The 19,681-nt window shown below is 29.8% G+C and overlaps 1 protein-coding gene across 1 annotated transcript; it reads left to right on the top strand.

Annotated features, from left to right (window-relative positions):
- The first annotated feature begins 5,482 nt into the window (after positions 1-5,482).
- On the top strand, positions 5,483-18,190 carry LOC130806540 (pectin acetylesterase 9-like). Its single transcript, XM_057671667.1, has 11 exons — positions 5,483-5,730; positions 5,861-5,943; positions 8,541-8,670; positions 13,776-13,855; positions 14,182-14,268; positions 14,827-14,951; positions 15,665-15,782; positions 15,877-15,954; positions 16,729-16,834; positions 17,310-17,458; positions 17,745-18,190. The coding sequence occupies exons 1-11, from the start codon at positions 5,580-5,582 to the stop codon at positions 17,850-17,852; spliced, it is 1,215 nt and encodes a 404-aa protein (XP_057527650.1). The 5' UTR covers positions 5,483-5,579; the 3' UTR covers positions 17,853-18,190.
- Positions 18,191-19,681: the final 1,491 nt, after the last annotated feature.

The raw sequence follows: 19,681 nt of genomic DNA, 5'->3' as shown, positions 1-19,681 counted from the left end.
TACTAGATTAGTTTGTTCGATTGGAGTTTACACACGGGATAGAGGTGACCAGTATGTGTGTGGTGTGGCTTAGAAGGTATCGTGCTATCTCATGTTTGAAGTCTTGTTAGGGCTTTGGTGTCCTGTGGTGCATTTTACAGTTGCTGGTTATGGTGATAGTGGTACCGAGTTTGAGGTATCTCTCTAACTGTGATTTCTGGTGCTATCTTTATCTCTGTGGATAGTTTAAAGGAGTCAGTATAGAGAACATTCCGCCGATCTAAAAGGTATTAAGAAAAACCTATATGTGTTATAGAGAAGTCTGATAGGTTGGCTGTAGGGAGTGTTGTTTTGGTCGCTATAAGTGTGGTAGGTTATGCATTGAGCTTTGTGGTTTTGGCAAGGTCGGTAGTCGTTTTTTTGGAGTCACTTGGACCTCCAACTTATGAGTACGTGTGTAGAGTACAGTGAGCGAGCGTAGTGGCTTGCTATGACTTTATGTATGAACAGAGTGTGGGAACTGTTTTATAGACTAGTAGTGTTACTTAGCTCAATTATATCACCTCATTTTGAGGCTAAGTCAGTCTACATGTCTAGAGTTACGGTTCAGTGTTTGAAGTATGATGTGATGTGTATTTGCTTTGCGCATGCCAAAAGTGTCATTTGCAGGTTTGTGACTCAACTTGGGTTGGAGCACTAGCAAGTAGAGATTTGTTCTCTCTACGATTTGCTTGGATCAACTGTTGTGTTTCTTATGTAAGGGAATGATGTTAGGTGCTTAGTTACATCGGTTAAAGTTTGAGTTGTGTTTGCTGAGTTAGATTGTGTTATGATCTCAGTGATGGTTCTTTGTGATCAACCTTGGTTGGCTTTTGTATGCTATGATTGTGTGATTAGTGATCAGGTACTTGATGTTCGGGAGAAGTACGGTGTGTTCATATTACATTTGGAATGCACGTACATGAAGATAGAGGCAAAGAAGGTAGGATGTTCTGACAGTCCTAGCTAGTAGATTCTTTACTATGTTGGATTCAGTGGTATAGGCCCGTTGGGGCGGTGTTGAGGGAGCTCACAGGTGGAGGTGTGCACAACCTCAAGGTGGAGCTTGCCTCGTGGACTCGTGATGCAGGTGGAGCATTATAAGTGAACTTATAATGCTAGTTGAGCGTTATGAGTTGTTAACTTGAAAATGAGTATGTGATGGGTCTTAGTTGAAAACTTATCGAGATAAGTCTTAGTTGGAGACTTGTCGGGATTTATGGCTTATGTTTAAACCTTGCATTGGTTTTGGCTTGAGAATGATTTTGTTTCACTATGGTTTGATGAGGTAGTGGTTGACTACGAGTTCTCGTCAAGATGGAGATTGTTGAGATTTTGTGATTCGAACCAAATCCAAGATCATGAAGAAGATGAATCAAGTGTGGGTCAAAAATGTTGGATGCGTGGGGTGTGGAGTATTACGCGGGGCGCAAAGAAGCTTTTGTCTTGGGTACAATGCTGAGCCCATGCAGCAGAATTCTACGCGGGGCGCAGAGTAGTGCGTTTTGTGCGGGATTCAGTTTTTCCACGTTCTTTTGACGGTTATTTAGTTTTTGGGCCGGTTTCTTTGTTTGTTAACCTAATTTCTTTGTTTTATGAGGTATACTATATAAAGGCCCTATTGTCGTAGAATTAGGGTATGATGCATGAAACACAAAGTGAGGAAAACTAAGAGAGGAAAAGCTTAGAGAGCCATTGTTGTGGTTTTTTGTTCATCTTGTAATCTCCCAGATTATAGTGAAAAGTTTATTCTCGGTGCCGGTAGATGTAGCTATCACGTTGATAGTGAACTACATTAATTTCTCGGTGTGATTTTCTTTATTGTTTGTTTAAATCTTTATTGCTTTCTGTTATTGTTTTCGATCTTTGTTTCCGCTGTTGCACAACACTTTTTTTATGCTTATTACTGATATTGTATAACATATTATAGGGCTAAACCATAATTTATGTTTCTAGTTGAGTTGGTTTTTTACATTAGTCACACGTTTGAATCTCACGTTGACTTTTGATACCATGTCAAAGAATCATTTCAAACAAAAATTTGCCCTTATGATTGAAGCCTAATACAACAACATTATCTTGGTCCGAAACGGTTAAATAAAGCTCTCGCCTAAACAAGATAAGAAGTAGAGAGAATTTAGACTCGAGTCTATACTAGCTCATAGTTCGGAATATTGAATTGTGTAATATATAATACAAAAGAATGATATCACGGTTGGTCTAAACATACATGCAGGGATGAGAGTTCAACCCTTCGTTAATGAGTTTGGATAACTCATACTTCTAAAATCAAAATGTCTATATTAGGGGAAAATGTCAATAATAAACCAGCATTTGCTCGATTCATTGAAAAATAAATCCAATTATTAGTATAATCCCTGAAAATAAACAATAAGTGATATAATTTTATCAAATATACCTAATAAATAGGTTTGTTTAAAAATATTGATAAATGAGTTTATTTTCAGTGGATCAAGCAAAAATTAATTTATTACTTTATGCGTCAGAATCTCCATCTTTGTGTTATGAGATTTGCCATATTTTTCATTTTAGTCTATCCTATATAATTTACTAGATTTTTATCTGATTTTTTCTTTAATATTTATCCACACATTTAAATTATCTTGACTCTCATCCATACTTATTTTCTATTTTTTCATATATCATGCTTTTTTTAATATTTATTTGAACTAGTTTGCTAAACTTTTACTGAGGAAGTCTTCAAAAGTGAGGAATTTAGCAGACTAAGTGAAAGTCACGCTAACGGGACCAAATTTAGGCGACCCCTTCAACTAATCTACCTAAAATCTCTTATAGTTTGTTGAATTTCATTAAGATTCATCGTAACATTCTAACTAATTTAAACTTTTCATTACAATTGTATATACATAATGCATGTCTGTATAACATTACCTATATGTTAATAATTTAATTTAATATATTATAAATACCCTTTAGTTTAGTCTATAAAATACCAAATTTCGTATAGATGACTATAATAAAAGGTCAATTTTAGGTTTGATACACCTATGTCTAAATCCATTATTATGAACATACTAGACCCAAACTTGTGATTATGGTTATTCACTGGGTTTAATGTTTATGAAGTAGATCTAATGGACCTAAAATTGGTGATAATTATACTTTGGGGCAAAATTAAGTTGAAAGAGCTATTTTTATGAGACATCTCTTCATGAGACGACCTCAAATAAAGAGCTTATATACTTATAATATATATGGGATAAATTATCCTCCCTCCGTTCTTTTTTGATCTTCCATATTACTATAACGGGTAGTTTCAAAAGTTCTTCCACTTTAGAATACTTTCTATTTTTAGAAAGTTTTTATCCCACTTTTACCCCTTAAAACCCCTCTTTTCTTTTAATGTACCCCTTTTCTTTTATTTATAATTATTTTTTCTCTCATACTTTCAATACAATCATTACTCCACACTACTATTTAATTAAAATAATACCCACTACAACCTCATACTTCCAATACAATCATCACTTCACACTACTATTTAATTAAAATAATACCCACTACAACCCAAAGATTCTATTTTCCTTAATATGTGTGAAAAACCCAAAGTGGAAGATCAAAAATGGAGGGAGTATAACTCATTTATAAAAAGTGTCTAATATATAATTTGTGAATTTGAAAATATTTCACCCAAATATGTATTAATGCTTTTTACCCTAAGATTCGACTAAGATCCATTGAGTCTCAACTCTGAAGAATGAGACCTAATCCTTAATTTAGGTTTGAAAATCATGTGGGTAAAAGTCAAGAGAGATAAGTAACACCAAAATTTTATGATATGATAAATCTTTTATATTTTGCTCTTTAAAACCCTAAGTCAATCTCCATACAAAGTAACATTAAATTTTGAAATAAGATAAGAGAAAATAATTCTCCAAAAACTTTTTCAATTCTTTCATGTGATAAACAGAACAAAAACACTTCATCTAAATTAAAAATATTTTATTTTTTAAACTTTAATCAAAGTTTTCTTTAGTCCTTCATCATACTTTCTCTGTTCTAAATTAGGGGCAAAAATAATACTATTCATTCATCATTTTTAATTTGTGATTAATATTTAATTTATAGGTTAAAATATAGTCAAGCGAGATTTTATTTGATTCGTCTCATTACAAAGATTATTAATATCAAATTTTATAATTTTCTATTATTCATAATTAAAGATATTAAAAATTGATTTAACATATTAAACTACGTGAAAAAAAGTTACAAATAAATTGAAACGAATGAAGCAATAATCAATCAAATTCACACAATATGTATTAAAGGGAATAATTTGCCTAAATGGAGTTGTTAAAGAAAAATATTTCTATTATGGTGTTCACTTAAAAATATTTTCCAATATGGTGTTCATGTCACTAAGCTATTTTAATTTTAGTTTGGTGTCTTCAAAGCTTATTGTGAACCAAAAGAATAGTAGGTCTACGTAGAATTAGAAAATAAAACAATATATGCTCTAGTACTCACTAAAACTTATTTTCTAAAATAGTTTTTTTTTATAGAAGAAAGAAATTTAATCAAATTTATCTGAATCTGATTTGGAAACTTCAAACAAAAAATTTGACCGACAAAATAATTGGTATATACATCATGTAACATGTGATGTATAGAATTAATTATGATACAATGATAAAAATACAAAATCGCAACAAAGAATTAAAAGTCATTTTTCTCTTTTAAATATGTCTAAAAATATCATTTAATTAAATGGGTTAGGGGAATTTAGAAAAAGAATAGGATTGCATGGGTGAAATATTTAAGACGATGTTAAGCAGTTCACTTATTTATCTACTTTATTAAAAAAAAGGTAGTTGTTCCCAATAAAAACGAGAAAAATCTGACAAAAATATCAATTATAATTTATCTATTTATGAGAAGGGTGCATTAATTGTAAGGATAATTTTGAGTTTATCAATACTAAGAATTTTTTTAAATTGATGAGAGAGAGTTAAAATTGTTATTAACAAATCTTTCTAAAAATAAATCAACTTTCAACTAAAATTTTATATCCAAATGTTCATTAAAGCTTTTCTTCTTTAGTTTTTAGTGTTAGTTTACTCATATTGATCCACGTATCAAATGCATCAAGTATTTATAGTTAGCTATAGGAATATCAAGAGAAGCGATTTTTACTTTTTTCATCGCAAATCTAAGATACTTTCAAAAATTATTCAATCCCTCAAAAAAACATTTTAACAATTATTTTAGCTTACATTGAGATATAAAAGTTCCAAACAAAAAATAAAGTAACTTATTGTTAAATCTTATGACATGAATATTACTTTGGAGAATTTTTATCCATAAACACCAAAATAGAAATTTTTTCAAATTATTCTGTTAATGGACCCCACATTATTTTTCTCTCTCTTTCTCAAGTCCCTATATCAACAGCAATTTGCCATTCCCCTTTCCCTTTCTCTCCATCATCGTTTTCCCGCTCATTCTACAAAGTATACCCATTTCCCCTGCATTTCCTTCAAAAATATCACATAATTTCTATTATTCTCTACATTATATAAATGATTATATTAAAATTTAATGTTTCTATACTGTTGCTGCTAATCTGCGCGCCATGGAATGTTCACTCATTGTATAATCATCGTAAGAATAATCGGCTTGAAATTGGAATGACAATGGTGAAAAATACTACTGCTAAAGCTTTTGGAGCCTGTATGTAATTGCACAATTAAGCTTTTCTTAATCTTGTTTTAGTTACTTAATTATGGTATTATGTATGTTTATATAGATTATTAGTCATTCGAATTTTAATTAAACGGTGGGAATATTTATGTGTTTGAAGATTGTTTGGATGGAAGTTTACCTGCGTATCATATCAGCAGGGGATTTGGTTCTGGAGCAAGTAATTGGATTTTACAATTTGAGGTAATATATTTATTTTATTGTCCATACTTCTATTATTGTTTTCGTATTGGGTTAATTAATTAAGAAAACAAAAGGACTAGAATCAAAACCATTTTATTTTTCAATTGAAATATATTACTTCTAAATTAGTTGATATATTTTTTATTAGAAAATTTTTATATACTTGCCTAAATGTAAGTAAAAAGAAAATAGTAAGAGTAAATTTTTATATTATTTAATTAAAGTGATAAAAGTGGACTACATAATATGGTGTAATTCTTGACTTTTTAAAGTGCCTCATATATGTAAATGAATACATGTTATTTCAATTCTAATTATATGTGTTAAATCGTGGAATGCATTTTTATATGCAAATGAAGATTTGTTAATAAAGTTACATACTACAAAAGAAGTTTTGTTTACATCATAAGTGATTTCCTACACATTTTCATACATTTTTCACATTAGTACTAACTCTCTAAATAAATATTATATAAATATAAATAATATTTGAGAATCCCTAAAATCACAATATCACAGATTCAAAAAGAAAGATAAATATCAATATTTACCTCAAATATAAGTACAATATTTATTGTAATTCAACATTATACTCACATAAGTGAGAAGTTAACTATGGTCGGGGCAGATATAGGGTCGTTTAATAATGTCAACTGACAACATTTAAGTTTGGTTTGGAATTATATACCTAGAATTATTAATACAATTGTTGGTTATATTGATAGGAGCTTTGCTATGTGACCACATTAACTAGGGTTCAAAACTCAATAAGCATATTTTTTTTAACCTAGAAAGAATACTTAGCCATTTGCAGTTTGATCGATATTTTTAAAAATATTATCGACATCATATGATTTTATTTTAGATATGCCCCTGACTATGGTAGGACGTTTGACTCATTAGATTGATTTAAATTTGTCAATATTATAGAGATTCTATGTTTTTATTAAATTACAAGTTAGGCCAAAAAAAAAGAGTTGATTAGGGAATGTACATATTCTTTGTTTCATATTCTGTTCTTATTCTCTGTATTTGTCCATAGTTTGTTTTCTATCTTCCTTCAACTTTAGCTATGTTTGGGTTGATTTGCTGCAACATTCTGAAAATAATGTTTTTGCTTTGGCTTTTTTATTTGAAATAGTCATCAAATTTTCAAACAAGTTCTTTAAGAAATGTTAGAAAAAGAATATCGAGTTGTTAAACCTGCCACTTTTATTCATCATTTCCGATTTCCGAAGGTCACGGCTTTACAAATGCTGAATAAAGTTGCTGCATTTTGCTCTTTATTTCTGCACTACATAAGCTAAAAATAGATAATTCTTTATCGGCAAGAGAGGAGACAAAATGATCTTTCTAAAAATAATAAGAATTAAAACTCTATCATAGGGCGGACAGAAAGTTTTGAGCATCTATGCTAACCAATGATTCTTAAGATAAATTTATTAATATTTATTAGTGTTAAAACTAATTAAGCTTGAGTGGAGAGAAAACTTGTTTTAGTTTCTTAACCTATCTTTCAAAATATAAATAATATACGTGTTATATATATAGTTTAATTTTCATAATTTTGTGGCAACTTGTTTATTTATAATAAAAATAAGCAATGTATCAGTTATGTATATTGTTAAGGAACTAATTCAATCAAAAATTTAGTATTTGGTTGAGTTGATTCCTTGATATGGTATCAGAGCCAACATGATAAGAGGTTATAGGTTCAAATCTCAATCACACCTCATTTAAAGTGGACTATTCTGTAAAATATATGAGGAGAGTTTATGTTGTATTTATACTTCTAGTCCAAATACTTCACTTTTAGTTGAATTTGTTTTTTTGATATATAAAAAGTCCTGCTTACTCTTATAATATTGGCTATATACAAAATCTCTTTCTTGAACAATTTTATGGGGGGCATGCATTAAAGAAGAGCATATATAAACTCTATTATTGATGAAAAATATGAATATGATCAATGCAAGTAGTATATATATGGATAAGATTTATGCATCAAGCTATCCAAAATGGTAGGTTTTTCTTTCTTAGACGTTTTATTCTTTGGTTGGGTATCAATCATGTGATGTATATCCACTGAATAAGGTTGTATGCTTTAATTTGCGTCTATTGATTGCTAAATAGGCAATCTAGTGGACCTGCTTCCATATTGACATAATATTGCGGCTGTTGATTATGTTTTGTTAATACTTGCGTGCTTTAATATTATGGAATTATTGTGTTCTTTTTAGACATAATTGATCAAAAAAATTTACTAGAGTAATCACACTGTGATATGTATTATTTAGGTTTTGCTTTTAGTAACGTTGTCTGATTAAGGCCGCATAAAGTTAGATTACAATTATCTATGGATCAAGTTTTTGATCTCTAGGCTAGGGCTGTTTATTTGGGTTTGTTTTCAAGTCTTATGTTATGAATTAATCTGAATATTTATGAATTATATATATATATATATATATATATATATATATATATATATATATATATATATATATATAACAATTTACAATAATATTGCTTGTTCTATTAAAAGAGAAATAACCATTGAATTAAATAATTTTATTAATAATAAATTGTTATTTTGGTAGGGTGGTGGGTGGTGCAATGATGTAGAATCATGCTTGGGGAGATCTAATACACGCCGTGGATCAACACATTACATGACTAAGGTGGAAATCTTTAATGGGATCCTAAGCAACAATATATCCCAAAACCCAGGTACAAATATTCTTCTTCTTATTGCTTACTTTCTAAGCAATGTGCGCATTAATCAAGAATTGGGTCTTGCCTTTGTAGGAGAGTATGTCCCATGTTCTAGAAAAAATTATAGGTTTGATTTTTATCAAATTTTTTTTCTCCCCACCTGTGATAGAAAAAGGTCCCATGTACACCATCATTTAGTTACCTTTTTATGTTAGTTATTACCGTTCACAAATTGTTAATGGTCAACTTTTCATGATCTAACATAATAGTACTCACATTTCCTTTCTATATAATTTGCACCTTTTTTAAATGTATAAAAATTAATTTATAATTGGTAAAATAAGTGAAATATAATTTTAATCGGATAAAATTAATTGAATGTATGAATTAGAAAATGAAATTAAAAAAAATTGCAGGAACTATTATTAAAAAAAGAAAAAAGTGTAAAATAAATAGGACAATCTTAAATTGAAATTTAGTATGCAAATTATATGTGATGGAGAGCATTTTATATTTTTCTGTTAGGCTAAGTTTAGACACAATATTTTTTGGAAAAAAATTTTTTTATGAAAATAGTTTGAAAACTAAAAGTATAATCACAAATTGTTGTAAGAAACTTTCTCTCCGAAAGACGCATTGAATTATTGAATATATGGGTTAAATAGCCCAATTTGCAAATTAAAGAGAAAATAAGAATTTGACCTTCTTGTTTTGAGGTTGTCTCTTTGAAAGACGATCTCTCACAAGAGTAGCTGAAGTATAATTAATTTCCTTTTTGTTTAGTTTGACAAAAAACTAAAAATAGAAATTTGATACAAAATTATATGGGACACATAGATTACTTTATATTTTCTAATTAGACGGAAGTTTAGACACAATATAATTTTTGGAGGAACAATTATTAATGAATTTTTTTTAATATTAAAAATATAATATATTTTCTTTTGTTTAGTTTGACAGAAAAAATATAAATTGAAAATGAGAGAAAAGGTGATGTCGAAATATATGGTTATATTGAAAATATTTGAAAATGAACACAGTTTCAAATAAATCAAGTTAGATAATTGAAATTTAATTGACATCATTCAAATTTTATATTAGTCTATATATACTTATAGTTGTTTACATGTTAAGTTGGTAGGATTTAAGAGTTATCTTATGTCACAGACCGACAAAACTGATCCATGTTCAAACCTTAGCATGAATATTTCTTTTTTCTTTTTTCCTAGTGTTTTAAAATAATAAAACTTTCCCATCTTGACATTTTTGAATTTTGTTCGATATCATTTAAATTATTGTAAATTCGCCTTTGCTACATATTCATCTACTTGTTAGTGAGTTGTATTCAATAAGAATAGGATAAATGGTTCAACGTTACAGCAAATATTCCTCGTCATGCTTGAATTAATATATAAATAAAACTCTTTTTCATTGAATCTTCTAATTTTATATAATTTACACTACAAAAACAAATTGATATTGAGACAATCTGTCGTCAAACTCTGCTACGGAACAGATTTTTATAATTATAATTATAATTTTAAAAAAGCGAAAATAATTCATTTTAATACGTTTGTTAAAACTTTTAGAATACCAAATATTAAAAAAAATAATATTAAAACATGCATATAAAATTGAGGACAAAGTGGGTGACCATGTGGCTAACTGGCTAAGCTACAAACAGTACTGCAACTGGAAGACAAAGCAAGCTGGAAATTTGTCCATTTTTAACCAACATGTGCAAAAGGTGACATTTTCATTGAATTTGATTAATATTTAAGTCCTTTATGTAAGGCTGCCAAATAGTCGTTAGTTTTTTTGTTGTTGGCTTTTTAGTTGACTTGTTTAATTAAATAAAAATATAAAATTTTTTTGGCTTTTAAATTAGCAGTACAAACTAATTGTTTAAAAAGATATTTGAAAAATTATATATTGACTATCAATTATTTATGGAAAGGAAAAATAAGTCAATTTGCTAAGAATCAACTGAAAATTTATTTACCAAACATCACTTATTGATTCTGGCAGCTCTTTAGAATTGACTCTTAGTGGTCGTAGTATAGAAGTAGTATGGAAGCCAATGTTTCCTTTTACAACTAGATCTTTCTATGAGTTTTGTTTGAGTATATTTACTCTTCAGCTTAAAGTTTTAGTTGAATTGGTTCCTTAACATGATATCAGTAGCCATTGTGATAAGAGGTCATAGGTTTAAAGCTCAATCACCTCTTATTCAAAGTGGAATATTCAGCACATGTACGCATCCACACTTCTAGCCCAATAGGCTCTCGTATGAGGGTGCATGTTAGAGTATATAATATATCCTAGGATTTTAACCATCAGCTTAAGTTTTTAGTTGAATCTTAGTGATCGTAGTATAGAAGTAGTATAGAAGTCAATGTTTCCTTTTACAACTAGATCTTTCTATGAGTTTTAAACATTTCATCATATAAATAAAAAATAATCCATTTTCTAATCAAATATTGCAAATATAAAGAAACAAAGAGGATGTGTTATGTAAGAAAATTTATCATAGGTTTGTACGTTTCACAGAATTAATTATGTTTGGTATCTTACACGATAATTATTATAAAAAATTATAAAATATTTTGCTTCATGTTTAAAAATTGAAATCATAAATTAACTTTGAAATGAGGATTACTAATTTCTAATTTTGTTTATTTGAATAAGCAATAATTAAGAAATTTTTAACATTCTTGTAATCCTCTAATAAATTAATGGATCAATAATATTATTTTTTTTATTTTCTTAACCAATTAGAAAATTTTTCTATTAGAGGAAATATTCTAAATGTGTTGATAATCAGTAAGGGTAATTATTTCATCTTTACCCATAGTGTAAAAATGCGGTAACGGTTGTGATCGCGGTAACGCAACGCTGATGCGGTAACGGAACGCTGATGTGGTAACGGGAGTGATGCGGTTATCGTATCGCCTAAATATCAGTCAAAACCATAAGATATCGCTTAATGCGGTCCAAAACGCAATTTTTTTACACCTTTACAACGCGAAAAATATAAATTCGCTTGTTTTGAAAACCGTTATAACGCGGCCGATGCCTTATCTTTATTCTATGCCTCTACCGCTCTAAATTGTGTAGTATCAACTATTACCATTTCATTACATGCAATCTCTATGCAGAACGACTTATAAAATATTAGGGGGAGAAAGTCTAAAAGAGGTTCAACAATGAAAAACAAATGAAAAATAAATGCAAAACATGAACGCAAGTATTTACGAGGTATCTTGGATACCTCCCCCTCAAATGTAATTCATTATATTGATTTCAACAATTGCAAGTATAATAAACCTCCCCTTATCTTGAGAGAATATCTTGAGGACAATTCTCTCAAGATCACAAAATGCTAGTTCTATGAAGAACACTCAAGTTTCAACAAAGAATGGGTTACTCTCAATATATGTGTTTGTGGTGGTCTTTTCTCTATGAATGATACTCCCTTTTATAGTTGAGTATCATTCTTAGAGTCACACACTAATCACCATAAAGCACAATAAAACACTCAATTAACTATGCTAATAAACATAGTAATAAACATCACGATAAACAAGCATTAAACAAGGAGTTACACAACCTTTCAATGCCTTTCAAGTGGCCAAACTGACCAAAAAGGAATCCGAAGCATAGTGCTCGAACAACCGCTCCATGTGCTCGAACGAGCACTTAGTTTAGAACCCAACTACACTTTAGTGCCTTGAACGAGCACACCTCTCCAGTCCACTTTTGACTTAGTTTTCATGTTGCCTTGTTCGAGCAACCTTCATACCATGTCTTGCCTTGTTCAAGGCATGGTTCCATCCTTTAGTGACACCTCATCGATTGTTCCAAACCTTAAACAATTCACATCGACACATCCTTATTATTCCTCTGCAAAGTACAAGCTAAGGCATGTTCGATTAAGTGATCAAATTCATCATCATTATTAAATATGTTGGCACTTGTATTAACAGTATTCCTTCTCTCCCTTTGAAAAATAACATTTAAATTGAATATATAATAGTTTTTTTTTACAGTCTGATAGTGTTTTCAAGAGTGCCAGAGGGATAGAGACAGTACTTAACAAATTAAAACCAAGTAGCCTTCCAAAGCTGGATTGAAAAAGAAATGAAGTACTTGAGTAGTGGAGTACACACTAGAGACTACAAAAACAACAAGAAATGCATAACAGCAAGCGTGCACACAACTTGTATCATGATTTGTCGACTGAATATATACAATCTTATTCTTCCATGTAATAGTCTTTTTTGGGTTTATTTGAGCAACATATTTTTCCATTAATGGTCTTTTTTGGGTTGAGCTTACCTAGCTATTTATTAAGAGTCTACATGACATTGACCGTGAAAAAATCAATTCAACTAAAATATAAATTGATAGTTGAGGCCTAAAGATATGTTATATATTCTAATACGCTACTTCACATAAAAGCCCTTTAGGCTAAAAGTGTGGATGTAACACATATCCCCCTTATACCAGATGTAGAATATTTCACTTCAAATGAGGAGCGGTTGAGATTTGAACTCGTGACCTTTTGTCACGTTGCATCTATTATCATGTTAAGGAACCAATTCGACCAAAAGGTGAAGCTAATGGTTAAGGTTCCAAGATATATTACCTACTTTAGCATTGACAATCACTTGAATAGGTTGGATGTCCTTTTACCTTGACAATAGTTTGGTTGTCGGTATAATTAAATGGTAGAATTGGTAACTAAAAGTTAGGGTAATTTTAATAGGAAAATTACTTGTAAGTTTAATGGTGATGTTTACTTATAATCATTTTATTTACTTCACTGAATGAACACCAAATCAACCAACCAAATAACCACCAGATCAACCAATTAAGCAACCAAAACATAGTTTTATCATCCGCTTAATCCTATAAGATATAAATTTAGAATTTAACTAAACAAAAAACTTAAACCAATAACCAGAGCCACAAAATTAATTTTATATACTCTTATCAAAAAGTCTTCAATCTACATTTTGAATTGTATTTTTGTGATGATGTGAAATTAATATGTTTATGCTTGGTTTTTATCCAAAATTTTAATTATATATAAACAAGCTTTTTTATGCCATTGATAGATTTCTATAATTGGAACCGCATCAAGCTTAGATACTGTGATGGAGCTTCCTTTGCAGGCAATTCCAAGTTTGACAATGGGGTAAAAACATTTCTTTCGATCTTAGTCTAGAATATATTAGTGTCTAATTATGAGCATAAGCTTTTGGTTAGGTTGATTTCTTAATACGATATTAAAAACCAACGTGACAAAAACCCTTTAATTTTGATGGAATATTGTGCACCACATATGAGGAGGACATCTATTACGTTCATACTTTTTGCCCAAAAAACTCTGACTTTCGGGGCGTAATAATAGACTATAAAATATATTCTTAGGCTTAGCTGATATTAGATATCTTTTATACTCTTTATCATTTGATCAATTTTGTTAGTATGCCTAACAATTAAAGTGTGTATGGATGACAGACTTCATTGATGTACTTTAGAGGGCAAAAGATTTGGCAGGCCATTATTTTTGACCTTCTTCCTAAAGGTTTGGCAAATGCAGAGAAGGTACATTGCATAGCTCAATAATTATTTTATAACGATATTTTATGTGTTAATTTTTGACTTGTTAGTCGAGAAGCTGACTTTTAAATTAAAATTAAAAAGTTGTTTGGGACAATTTTTTCATCGATTTTTAAACGTATCAACTATCAATAAATAGATTTACCGAACATCTTCATGAAGTAAATTCGGATTATAGCCTTGTGTAACTAGCTTAACCATTATCAACATAAACAATCAATGCGATCAATTTGTCAAATAAGCCTTAGTCAATCAATTGCCAAACAACCCATATTACTATGTATATCTAGTTGTCAATAGTATTAAAAACTTAAAATCTCAAAACAAACATATTTTCTTCTAAATCTTTCTGTTTGGTCTTGTATTTCTCATTAAATTTGCTCAATTTATTTTCGAGAATTTGACTTTTTTAGTACAACCCTAAGAAAATAAAGAATTACACAATAATAAAGGGTAGTACTAGTTATGCATGTATATATTTCATATGCAACTATGTAAATGTATATGGAAAAATCTGTGACAATGTCTGTTCATTCTGTGTAGGCTTTGCTGTCTGGATGCTCAGCAGGGGGTTTAGCAACCTTCCTACACTGTGACAATTTCACTAAATTTCTACCAAGAAATGCTACTGTCAAATGCTTGAGTGATGCTGGATTTTTCATGGACATGTAAGTCTACTACTTGTGTTTTTTTTTTTCAAGCCACATAAGCATTTTGTCCCCATAGCATCCTGGGAAGTGTATATGTAATGCAGTTCTTATATCTTTGTTTCTTCGAGTTTGCCCCATAAATCACAAAAACTTGAAAAAGACGGAAATAATATATTGCATATATCAAATAAAACCCAAAAATGCTCGTATTATTCTGGACAAGTGTAATGTGCTTGACCCCGGAGGCCTTTTATATTACTTTTGTTGAAGTATTGTTTTTAAGGCCCAAGATTCGAAAAAATCTAAAATAAATAGGCTCTTAACATTTATTTTGTATTTTTATTCTATCTCTGCTCCAACTAATCATCTCTCTTATTTCCATTTGACGATTAGAAGAATCTAGGCTAGGAACTGCCAAGGCTGTAACCGAGATCATTTGATTGAAGACCATATTAATATTAAAATGCAGAGATGAGTGTTCGGTTCATCCTATACTATGGTCCCAAATACAATCATGATATTGATTTCCCATGCACTCCATGTTTTCTAATAGAATATCAGAGTCAATGTAACATAATTCGCCAGTTAATTCACCTTTTGAATTCGCATTCCACGCAAAATGGCCCTAAAATAACCCAAAACCTATTATAATTCGCTTATTTTAATTTGCGATTCGCAACGAGATTTGTAAATCATGGGACAATGACCAGATCTTTGTAAATTTGTTGCAGACCAGATATAGCCAATGAAAATACATCAAGAACTTTTTACAACAATCTAATTACTCTTCAAGGAGTAGAACAAAATCTTGATAAGAACTGCACCAGCACATTAGAAGATCCTAAACTAGTATGTTTTACAAACTGCTTATTTTGTTATGATCACATGGTAATTATTAGGTTTTGGTCTAACATACTTTTTTTTTTAAAAAAATTTGGTACAGTGCTTCTTTCCCCAACATCTGTTAGGATTCATTAAGACTCCCTTCTTCATCTTAAACACTGCATATGATGTATACCAGGTAGGTACTTAAAAGATTTTTTTTAATTTTCATCATCATCATCCCAATGAGTTCATTCTAGAGGGAGGGTATGAGAAGGGTGGGAAAGAAAGCAGACCAATACCTTTATCACGAGGAGATCACGATCAAAGAGAGCACCTCAACTCGAGTATCGCCTGGCATATGAGGGCCCTGCAAAGGAAAAGCCTTTGAATGCCTAAAAGAATGCATATTAGCTATGACAATGATCAATGTACATAAGTAGTTAAAGATAAGAATTCAAGAATAATTTTCCGAACCTTGTTATTCTTAAATTTATAATAATTGAAATTTACAAGTTGAAATGAAATACATGTCTCCAAACACATTATTAAGTTTGCAACGATCTTTAAAGTTGCGTACGAGCATTTTTTTTTTGGTTGCGACAAATAAAAAGAGACAGATAAATGAAATATAAATCTTCCTTATTTTTTTTCCACCCTAGACTAGTAAACAATTGCCTTTGTTTGGAACAATTTTTTAGTTTAATCTATTTTGCGCTAGTAAGTTCCAACTCACATTAAAACATTGGATCATATAAAGGCTTCCCTAAGGTAGCGGTTGATTGTATGTAATATTTTCTGTTATAAAAGTTCGTTTTAGATAAAAAATATCATTTACAATTTCAAAAAAATTCTATATAATTAAAAAATTATTTTAATCTAATCAAAGAGTTATAAATGTTTAACTGGTTACAGCAAATTTCTTTGCACATACAAATTACTTGTCAAAGAGACTCAAATATTTCTTTGGCAGTTGAATCACATATTGGTACCGCCTTCTGCTGATCCAAGAGGACCATGGAACCATTGCAAACTCAATATTTCGACGTGCACTCCTTCTCAAATTCAAACACTACAAGGTTACAATTTCAACCTTATTGTTATTTCATTTGGTTTATATACACTTTTCAGTAGCATATTCAATCCTAATATCTTTAATTTTACATAATAAAAAAATTAAAAAGCTAATATTAATATAATTTACAGTGAGCGAATCAAGCAAAATGCCCCTTGACTATGTTTCAAGATATAAATTGAGACTAATACACAAATTAAGAACTATTGATAAATAATATCAAAAATCAAATGAAACAACAATAGTGCGCATAGGAGGGTGTATACTCTGGTACTCCCCTTTGTTATACATTGTGCTAAAATTCCACTTAAAATGAAGGACTAAGGATGTATGAGATTCAAATCTGTAACCCTTTCTATCACGTTGACCTCTGATACCATATGAAGAAACCAACTTAACTAGAAACTTAAGTAATGGTTTAAGCTTCAAATTATGTTATATTTTTTATGACGAACTTAAGAGTTTGGTATATTTACCAGATTTTCGAGAAAATATGTTTGAGGCTCTATACTCTTTTTATAAACATTCAACGAGTGGAGGAATGTTCATAAATTCATGCTTTGCTCATTGCCAAAGTGAGGGATGGAACACTTGGTTGGCAGAAGACTCTCCCATTGTGCACAATAAGGTACAAAACACTCTTTCTTCAATGTTTTTTTTTCAATAGAGTATACTTAACCTATAATGAGACTACAATCAGAGCATATTGAGTGCATATCATGTTGCTATAGCTATTAGATTTGACTTTTAATTTATTAGTCGTATAATATGTTATTAGAAATCATGACAATAGGGTCAAATTTTTTAAATTTGAACCGTATTAATCTTTTGTTTAAACTTTTAAGTACAATATATAGCGTTGGAATTGAATTGGATTAAGCTGTTAATGATAATTTGTATATGATGCATTGCAGACCATTGCAGAGGCTGTTGGTGATTGGTATTTCGAGAGAAACGTGACAAAGTTGATGGATTGTCCATATCCTTGTAACAATTCATGTCAAAACCTTATACCAGCTTAGACTAAAACATGACTTAGGAATCAACTAGGATTTATCATTAATCATATACCACAATTCTTTCAACACACACTTAGCTTCATTTTTTATGTAAATAGATCAATTACTTTCTAGAGTGTTCATTTGTGTCGATCAGGTCGATTTCAACTCAGTTCAAAATCAAAACTTGTATCTATATTGATTTTTATATAATGTAAATCTATTTTAAAGTTGATCAACTGAAGTCAAATGAATGTTGAATCTGTTAGATGTTGTGTACTAGGATTATATAGTTTTTAATCTCAATTCTTTATTCTTTAACAATGGGTATTGCATCTATTATATATTGTGGGTCACAATCTCATTTTGGTCTTGGTTTGTGAAGTATGTTGTGCTTTGGATAAGTGGTTGCTATTACTGCACACAATCTATATGTAGTTGGACTTGGATTAAGCTCTTTGTGATAATAAGAATTAATGATATACTTCTACATGAGTTGTAACACTAACTTAAATATTTATCATTAAATTATACATTATTTGAAAATATATATATATATATATATATATATATATATATATATATATATATATATATATATATATATATATTCCTTAGGACTACAAATAGTCATATTCGAATTACATACAAATAATTTACGTTTGCTATAAATGTATATATTATCTCTATTCGTTATTTAAAATTATCATTTTCAACATCATAACATAGTCCCACAATAAAATATCATTCTCTACCTAATACATAACATCCAATATTAAAGTCACCATCAATTTCAAATTCATTACCAAAAAAAAAATAAATAAATAAATCGAGTCCAATAAACCAACAACCAAGAAATAAAGAACATAAAGTACTAAGGGGATGTTTGGTTTGCTAAAATTTCAAGTAGGTAACGAAAACAATTAATGAATACCCTTTCTAGTTGTTTGTTTAATATGGAAAGTAATGGAATCGGTTATCATAGGGTATTGAAATCTGTTACTTTGTTGCTCCTCATGAACTAGTGGAAACAAAAACTCATCATCTCCCTTAATTGAAAAAGCTTATGAATACCCTTTCTACAACAATAACTAGAAGGATTTGTACATTACTTATCTAAACCAAACAACTTTTTAAAGTAACACAATTAGTTTCCTTTCTACTCTCTTATTGAATTCCTTTCCCTTTCCACTTTAATAAATATACCAAACACCCCCTAAATGTGTACCTTATATCAATGAGGACGAACAAGTAAGTATTACTTTGTAAAATTCATGGCCTACATTCAATTGAACGAAGACAAAAAAAAAAAAAAAAAAATAAACACTAAAATGACAGAAAAAAATGCAAAAGGTAATTTTTAACTTGAATCAAATGATTTAATACAATTAAATTGAAAGAAGAGAAAGTGCTTATAATGGTGTTTTTGAAAGGAAAATCATCGAACTATTTTGAGGATTTTCAGAATTGGTGGAAATCAAATGAGAAAGGAAGATTTACTTTTTTAAGTCTAGTTGTTTTCGTTAGTAAAAACGAACAATGGCGAGCTAATTAACCAGAATCATCTCTCTCCTTGTTTGTTGTATTAACATTGAACAAGGGCAGCGTTGACTTTGTTCGATCAACTTTCTTTGTTTGCTTTTTAGTAACAACTCAATGAATATTAATTTAATTTTTTTTACCAGTTAATTTTTTGTTCGCAGCGAACAGGTTTGACCACTAGCTCAAATAAGGATACACTTATTTTAAAAAATAGTATAAATTTTTTTATTAAATTAAGCTTTGCGTAAATCAATTCAAAAGCTACACTTGATAGACTAATCGGCCCACTATGAAGCCCTTTAAGACATTTT

Source organism: Amaranthus tricolor, chromosome 2 (genome assembly GCF_026212465.1).
Source record: "Amaranthus tricolor cultivar Red isolate AtriRed21 chromosome 2, ASM2621246v1, whole genome shotgun sequence".
Lineage (NCBI taxonomy): Eukaryota > Viridiplantae > Streptophyta > Magnoliopsida > Caryophyllales > Amaranthaceae > Amaranthus > Amaranthus tricolor.
This window is presented reverse-complemented; position numbering and strand designations above follow the sequence as displayed.